The following is an 8,956-nucleotide window of genomic DNA, read 5'->3' as shown; positions in this document are numbered from 1 at the left end:
TCCATTGTCATTTGTTTCTAGGAATTTTTTGATCTCCTCTTTGATTTCCTCAGTTCTCACTTCGTTATTAAGTAGTGTATTGTTTAGCCTCCATGTGTTTGTATTTTTTACAGATCTTTTCCTGTAATTGATATCTAGTTCATAGCGTTGTGGTCGGAAAAGATACTTGATACAATTTCAATTTTCTTAAATTGACCAAGGCTTGATTTGTGACCCAAGATGTGATCTATCCTGGAGAATGTTCCATGAACACTTGAGAAAAATGTGTATTCTCTTGTTTTTGGATGGAATGTCCTATAAATATCAATTAAGTCCATCTTGTTTAATGTATCATTTAAAGCTTGTGTTTCCTTATTTATTTTCATTTGGATGATCTGTCCATTGGTGAAAATGAGGTGTTAAAGTCCCCTACTATGTATGTGTTACTGTCGATTTCCCCTTTTATGGCTGTTAGTATTTGCCTTATGTATTGAGGTGCTCCTATGTTGGGTTCATAAATATTTATAATTGTTATATCTTCTTGGGTCGATCCCTTGATCATTGCGTAGTGTCCTTTGTCTCTTCTAATAGTCTTTATTTTAAAGCCTATTTTGTCTGATATGAGAATTGCTACTCCAGCTTTCTTTTGGTTTCCATTTGCATGAAATATCTTTTTCCATCCTCTTACTTTTAGTCTGTATGTGTCTCTAGGTCTGAAGTGGGTCTCTTGTAGACAGCAAATATATGGGTCTTGTTTTTGTATCAATTCAGCCAATCTGTGTCTTTTGGCGGGAGCATTTAATCCATTTACATTTAAGGTAATTATCGATATGTATGTTCCTATTCCCATTTTCTTAATTGTTTTGGGTTCGTTATTGTCGGTCTTTTCCTTCTCTTGTGTTTCTTGCCTAGAGAAGTTCCTTTGGCAGTTGTTGTAGACCTGGTTTGTTGGTGCTGAACTCTCAGCTTTTGCTTGTCTGTAAAGGTTTTAATTTCTCTATCAAATCTGAATGAGATCCTTGCTGGGTAGAGTAATCTTGGTTGCAGGTTTTTCTCCTTCATCACTTTAAATATGTCCTACCTGTCCCTTCTGGCTTGCAGAGTTTCTGCTGAAAGATCAGTTGTTAATCTTATGGGGATTCCTTTGTGTGTTATTTGTTGTTTTTTCCTTGCTGCTTTTAATATGTTTTCTTTGTATTTAATTTTTGACAGTTTGATTAATGTGTCTTGCTGTATTTCTCCTTGGATTTATCCTGTATGGGACTCTCTGTGCTTCCTGGACTTGATTAAGTAGTTCCTTTCCCATATTAGGGAAGTTTTCAACTATAATCTCTTCAAATATTTTCTCAGTCCCTTTCTTTTTCTCTTCTTCTTCTGGAACCCCTATAATTCGAATGTTGGTGCGTTTAATGTTGTTGCAGAGGTCTCTGAGACTGTCCTCAGTTCTTTTCATTCTGTTTTCTTTATTCTGCTCTGCAGTAGTTATTTCCACTATTTTATCTTCTAGGTCACTTATCCTTTCTTCTGCCTCAGTTATTCTGCTATTGATCCCATCTAGACTATTTTTCATTTCATTTATTGTGTTGTTCATCGTTTTTTTCATCTTTAGTTCTTTTAGTTCCTTGTTAAATGTTTCTTGCATTTTGTCTATTCTATTTCCAAGATTTTGGATCATCTTCACTGTCATTATTCTGAATTCTTTTTCAGGTAGACTGCCTATTTCCTCTTCATTCGTTAGGTCTGCTGGGTTTTTATCTTGCTCCTTCATCTGCTGTGTGTTTTTCTGTCTTCTCATTTTGCTTATCTTACTGTGTTTTGGTCTCCTTTTTGCAGGCTGCAGGTTCATAGTCCCCATTGTTCTTGGTGTCTGTCCCCAGTGGCTAAGGTTGTTTCAGTGGGTTGTGTAGGCTTCATGGTGGAGGGGACTAGTGCCTGTGTTCTGGTGGATGAGGCTGGATCTTGTCTTGCTGGTGGGCAGGGTCCACGTCTGGTGGTGTGTTTTGGGGTGTCTGTAGCCTTATTATGATTTTAGGCAGCCTCTCTGCTAATAGATGGGGCTGTGCTCCTGTCTTGCTAGTTGTTTGGCATAGGATGTCCAGCACTAGCTTGCTGGTCGTTGAGTGGAGCTGGGTCTTGGTGTTGAGATGGAGATCTCTGGGAGATTTTTGCCATTTGATATTATGTGGAGCTGGTAGATCTCTCGTGGACCAGTGTCCTGAAATTGGCTCTCCCACCTCAGAGGCACAGCACTGACTCCTGGCTGCAGCACCAAGAGCCTTTCATCCACATGGCTCAGAATGAAAGGGAGAAAAAGTATAAAGAAAGAATTAGTAGAAGAAAGAAAGAAAGGAAGGAAGGAAGGAAGGAAGAAAGAAAAAGAAAGAAAGGAGGGAGGGCGGGAGGGAGGGTGGGAGGGAGGAAGGAAAGAAAGAAAGGAGGGAGGCAGGGAGGAAGGAGTGAAGGAAGGAAGAAAAGAAAGATAAAGTAAAATTAAGATGAAATATAATAAAGTTATTAAAATAAAAAAATAATTATGAAGAGAAAAAAAAACGGACGGATAGAGCCCTAGGACACATGGTGGAAGCAAAGCTATAGACAAAATCTCACATAGAAGCATACACATACACACTCACAAAAAGAGGAAAAGGGTAAAAAATCATAAATCTTGCTCTCAAAGTCCACCTCCTCAATTTGGGATGATTCGTTGTCTAAAGAAGGGAAGGAAGGAAGGAAAGAAAGAACGAAGATAAAGTAAAATAAAATTATTAAAATAAAAAGTAATTATTAAGAAAAAAATTAAAAAACAAAAAAACGGACGGATAGAACCCTCAGACAAATGGTGGAAGCAAAGCTATACAGACAAAATCTCACACAGAAGCATACACACTCAAAAAGAGAAAAAGGGGAAAAAATCATAAATCTTGCTCTCAAAGTCCACCTCCTTAGTTTGGGATGATTCGTTGTCTATTCATGTATTCCACAGATGCAGGGTACATCAAGTTGATTGTGGAGCTTTAATCCGCTGCTTCTGAGGCTGCTGGGAGAGATTTCCCTTTCTCTTTGTTCTCACAGCTCCCAGGGGCTCAGCTTTGGATTTGGCCCGGCTTCTGCGTGTAGGTCGCCTGAGGGCGTCTGTTCTTCGCTCAGACAGGACGGGGTTAAAGGAGCAGCTGCTTCGGAGGCTCTGGCTCACTCAGGCCGGGGGTAGAGAGGGTCACGGAGTACAGGGTGAGCCTGCGGTGGCAGAAGCAGGCGTGACGTTGCACCAGCCTGAGGCGCGCCATGCGTTCTCCCGGGGGAGTTGTACCTGGATCCCGGGACCCTGGCAGTGGTGGGCTGCACAGGCTCCCCGGAAGTGGGGTGTGGAGAGTGGGGGGGGGGGCACGGCGGCAGAGGCCGGTGTGACGTTGCACCAGCCTGAGGCGTGCCGTGTATTCTCCCGGGGGAGTTGTCCCTGTATCCCGGGACCCTGGCAGTGGCGGGTTGCACGGGCTCCTCGGAATGGGGGTGTGGATAGTGACCTGTGCTCGCTCACAGGCTTCTTGGTGGCGGCAGCAGCAGCCTTAGCGTGTCATGTCTGTCTCTGGGGTCCGCGCTTTTAGCCGCAGCTTGCGCCCGTCTCTGGAGCTCCTTTAAGCAGCGCTCTTAATCCCCTCTCCTCGCGCACCAGGAAACAAAGAGGGAAGAAAAAGTCTCTTGCCCCTTCGGCAGGTCCAGACTTTTCCCCGGACTCCCTCCCGGCCAGCCGTGGTGCACTAACCCCTTCAGGCTGCGTTCACGCCGCCAACCCCAGTTCTCTCCCTGGCTCCGACCGAAGCCGGAGCCTCAGCTCCCAGCCCCGCCCGCCCCGGCGGGGGAGCAGACAAGCCTCTCGGGCTCGTGAGTGCCGGTCGGCCCCGATCCTCTGTGCGGGAATCTCTCCGCTTTGCCCCCCGCTCCCCTGTTGCTGCGCTCGCCTCCGCGGCTCCGAAGCTTTCACTCTCCGCCACCCGCAGTCTCCGCCCGCGAAGGGGCTTCCTCGTGTCTGGAAACCTTTCCTCCTTCACGGCTCCCTCCCACTGGTGCAAGTCCCGTCCCTATCCTTTTGTCTCTGTTTATTTTTTCTTTTGCCCTACCCAGGTACGTGGGGGGGTTTCTTGCCTTTTGGGAGGTCTGAGGTCTTCTGCCAGCGTTCAGTAGGTGTTCTGTAGGAGTTGTTCCACGTGTAGATGTATTTCTGGTGTATCTGTGGGGAGGAAGGTGATCTCCTCGTCTTACTCTTCCGCCATCTTCCCGGCCTGCCGTCCCCACGACTGTCACGGCTTCGGCCGCAGGGGCCACTCCAGAGCCGGCAGCCTCAGTGAGGCCGTCCTTCCCTCGGGCTCCGGGGCAGTTCCGTGACGGCGGAGGAAAGAGACCCCGAGCTCCGGGAGTTCCAGCTCTGCGGAAACGCGGGCTCCGTTCTTGGTTTTGCTTTTAAGTAGCATGGTAAATCTGTCAAATTAACAGAGTCTAGCAGACATTCTGGGAGTAGACCGTAAACCTCCCATCCCCATTTGGAATCTACTGAATGTATTTCATTTTTGAAGTGTAGAACTGGTGTGCTAACATGGAATTAAAGAAAGCAGCTGACTAGTTTTCATCATCTAATGCTGTGATTTGGGTTTTCAATTGCACATACTCATCTCTGTCCAAATGTTATTTCATTTCTTACCCACCTAAATATACATGTATTCACAGTATCTGATGGCTTCAAATACCACATATATACGTACTTGACTAGTTTACTCAATATCTCTACTAGGGTGTCTAATACATAGTATTCAGAATCAGACTTCTGATTATAGATACCTATCCTCCCAAAGTGTCCTTGTGATCTTCTCTCAGTAAAAGCCGACTGCATTCTAAATACATTATAGTCATCCTTGTCTGCTCTCATGTTCACATCTGATCCATCAACAAATTTCTTCAACTCTACCTTCAGAATACATCTGGAGTCTAACCACTTCTTAGTAACCCCACTGCTACTACTTTGGTCTGAGCCACCATCATTTCTTACCTGAATTACTATAATAATTACTTCTGCTGTTGCTGTTCCTATAGTAAATTCTGCACTCAGCAGTTAGAGTGAGCCTTTTAAAACACAGATCACATCATCCCGTACCTCTGTTCACAGTTTCTAATGGTCCTTCTCATTTCCCTCAGTGTAAAACCTAGAGGATTTGCAATGGCCTGCAAGGCCCTATGTGATCTGGACCCTAGACAGCTTTCTAATGTCTCCTACCACTCTCGTGCATGCACATTTTGCTCTAGCTGCTCTGTGCTCCTTGAACTCAGGCAGGGCCTCTACACAGTTTTTTTCACAGGACACTGTTTGTGTGGCTTCTTTCCCTCCCTCATCTAGATCTCTCTGCTTGATTGTAGCCTTATTGGAGAGCTTCCCAAACCAGCCTATAAAAAATAGTAAACCCACACAGTACAGTATTCCCTGTTCTCCTCACCCTGCTTTATTTTTCTGCATAGCATTTATCTGTCATATTAATGTTTTTATTTATTGTCTCCTCATACCCCTCCCCCACCGCAACTAGAATATAAGCTCTGTGAGATCTGGGACTTAGTTTTGTTCACTGCTGTGTTCCTAGCACAGTATGCAGGATCTAGTAGGTGCGTTTGTTAAATAACTGCTTAGGAAAACGTTAAAATTCAGGTGTTAGATTACTAAAGCTATTAAAATTACCTCTGAACTGTTTTCTGTGAAATGTCAGTGTATCATTTTTATTTTCAGATTGGGACAGTGCAACTTTAAGTAATGAGTCACTCTTGGACACTGTATCTAGATTTGTTCTTGCAGCTCTTCTGAAGCACACAAATTTACTCAGTCAAGCATGTGGAGAAAGCCGGCAAGTAACTTAAAACTATCCTCAGACAAATATTTGCTCTCATGATGACAGAAATTAAGTAACTTTTCTATTTTGGTTCTTTATTTAGATATCAACCTGGTAAAAGCTTATCAGAAGTGTACCGTTGTGTGTACAAAGTTCGAAGTCGTTTACTTGCTTGCAAGAACCTTGAACTTATTCAGACCAGGTCATCATCAAGAGACAGATGGGTAAAGTTGGAAATCAGTTAATTTCTATGTTTTTCTGCAAGCTGTGAGAGATAGCTCCATATTGGTGTATGTGAGGGGAAAAAAATGTGGCTTAATTATTGCAGATGTTCAATAAATATTGAGTAGTTCTTTTTCTAGTGAAAATAATTGGATGAGTAGAAGATAGGGGGTTTATTTAACCACCCATTTATCAAGTGTGATATGGCTGCTAAGGAAGTTTATATATTTTTAGGCCATATAGGTAATTAACAACAAATTGAATTGTCCAAATCATATGAAATATTATTCCTTTGTTTTACACTCATCAGATCACGTTTGAATTATCCTATTTGATTTGGGGTGCCATAACTTACGAGGGATATTAGCAAACTTAGATTGGTTAAAGGTCTGAAAATCATCTTATACAAGAACTGGAAAGTGTCAAAAATGTTTAGCTTAGAGAATGAAAGCAAGGGGGAGTCGCATGATAGGTGCCTTAAAGATATTTAAAGGACTTCCATGTAGGAGAGGAAATAAATGTGTTCCCTGTTGTTCCAGAGGGCACAGGTAGGACCAAAGGGTAACAACTGAATGGAGAATCATTGTTAGCTGAATGTAAGGAAAAAAGCCTTCTAATGATTAGAGTTGCCCACTGCTGGAGGTAAAGATTGAAAACTTAATAATTAAGGATGTTCCAGAAGTAATTCTTGCAACAAAAATGAGATGATTTCTAAAGTGCTTGGTAATCCTGATAGCATGATCCTATAATTATGAGTATAGCCTGATACCTCACCTTCAAAAGTGCTTACTTTGAAACGTCATATGTTAGATGCTTTGCACTCCATTTTTTAGATCTTAGATTTTAAAAACCAAACTTTATCTCTACATTTGTAATATAGTATTCTTTTGGCATGCACTGATTTAATATTTGTGGATCCGACTATTTGTTAGTGACCTTGAAAGCCCATGAAATATACTAATTAGCCATTTTGTTGAGTCTCAAATTTGAAACTTACATATTGTGGAGATACATGACTTATGTATTTTGTGAGTCTGACTGACTGCTCAGTATCCCCATCCAATCATGAATCACAAAATAATTTTTATTGTACATCTGAGGATATCATTAAAAAATTTTACTTGTGCTTTATATTGAAATATGTGGGATGTTTGTGACTCTCTTCACCCCTGTTGTAAGGACTCTTTTCTTTAGATGACTGCGAGGTAGCATAACCACCATGGGAAATAAAATTAACATTGTCCTTACCAGATTTCTAATTTTTGGTTTCCTCAGGGACAAACAAAGTAAAGAAAATAATTAAAAACAATACTGTTTGTATAATTGAAATTTGCTAAGAGGGTAGAACTTAAAGTTTTTCACCAAAAAAAGGTTAAAAAATACTGTTTTGTTTTAAATTAGCATTATTAAACATTTATACAGAGTAACAATAACATACACAGCTTGAGGGAGACTGAATGGAATCACATTTCATGGTCTTTACCTTTTATGCTTGGTATCATACTCAACTCATTTTAAATTAGCAGTTTACAGCAGAACAGCAATATGTATGAGTCAGTTTACAGCATAACATTTTAATCAAAATATTGAGGAAGAGAGCATAGATGTTTCTGTATATTTTGTGTACATACATTCTTTCTAATCTTTTCAGATTTCTGCACTATATCTTTTGTTTTTGTGGTAAAATTCATGTGTTATTACTGCTCTTAGCATTATTTTCCATGATAAAAAAGTCAAGGTTTTAATGATATTTTTCAAAATTAAAAAATATATATGTTCAGTGTAGCTCTGATCATTTCTTTAAGATCTCGGAAAACCAAGACTCTGCAGATGTTGATCCTCAGGAGCATTCATTTACCCGGACCATTGATGAAGAAGCTGAAATGGAAGAACAGGCTGAGCGAGATAGGGAAGAGGGGCATCCAGAGCCGGGGGATGAGGAGGAAGAACGGGAACACGAAGTGATGACAGCTGGCAGTGAGTATATCCGTCTTGCTTTACAGATACACACTGCGGCCTTCTTTTTGGTAGGGAAACTGACTGTAGAAGAGCGAGGCAAAAACATTTCCTTACAGTTTTTCTAAAGAGATGTGATATTCTCCTGATGATCTGATTAGCTATATTTCAGTTCTTACAGCTGCTAGTTCCGTTCTGAAGCAGATGTTGGACTGCATGTTTTGGGCTGAAAAGCTCTGGAAGCAGGCTTTTGGAAACAGTACCTGTTGCCCTGAGTCTCATGAAGTGATGCCCATGAGTCATTGGATAGGGACATTCAAAGCATGTTCTCTGGAGGGTACCAAGTTGTCCATTCACCTGGCTGGCTTCTGGGTGGTGTGGAAGAGAGCCCCTTTCTAAGCCTATTAGGAGAGCCCAATTATTTTCCATATGTAGAACTTTTTAAATTATAAACTTCCCCCACTGACTGCACTGCTGTTTTCAGTAGAGGGCAAGAATATACATGAGAATATTATTGGCTGGTGAATGACATTTTTCATACTTTTTTATTACAAGGCTACAGATAGTTATAAAATGTAATCATTTAGATGTTTAAAGAGAAATATGGAAGCTTTGAAACATTTGTTATCTTTTGAGTGATCTGGCTGTTTCAAGTTAAAGTGTATATTTACTTCTGTAGCCTAAAACATTTTGGCCAACTATGCATTTGGTATTGAGATTATATATATATTTCAGTCAATTTGACGCTTACTTTATTATCAATTTATCTGTTTGTGCATACTTCTAAAAATGATTTTGAGGTGACTCAAAACAAGGCCAAAACCCATTAAAACAAGAGGAGAAATATAAGGTTTAAATGGAGAAGAGGGGATTGGAGATGAGGAGGTGGAGAATAATTTTATATATATATATATATATAAATATAAATCATTGTG

General features: G+C 41.1%; 1 protein-coding gene across 1 annotated transcript in view; it reads left to right on the top strand.

Moving 5' to 3' along the window:
• Positions 1–8,956, top strand: part of HERC1 (HECT and RLD domain containing E3 ubiquitin protein ligase family member 1) — a 176,625-nt gene that overhangs the window by 51,887 nt on the left and 115,782 nt on the right. Inside the window, exons 19-21 of the mRNA XM_007467211.1 lie at positions 5,744–5,858; positions 5,947–6,067; positions 7,871–8,042. Of these exons, the coding sequence (XP_007467273.1) occupies positions 5,744–5,858; positions 5,947–6,067; positions 7,871–8,042 (408 nt within the window). The remainder of the gene's footprint in view (positions 1–5,743; positions 5,859–5,946; positions 6,068–7,870; positions 8,043–8,956) is intronic.

The sequence above is a fragment of the Lipotes vexillifer genome, unplaced genomic scaffold (assembly GCF_000442215.2).
Source record: "Lipotes vexillifer unplaced genomic scaffold, Lipotes_vexillifer_v1.1 scaffold1654, whole genome shotgun sequence".
Taxonomy (NCBI): domain Eukaryota; kingdom Metazoa; phylum Chordata; class Mammalia; order Artiodactyla; family Lipotidae; genus Lipotes; species Lipotes vexillifer.
Note: the sequence above shows the minus strand (reverse complement) of the source record. Positions and strands in the feature narration are given on the sequence as shown.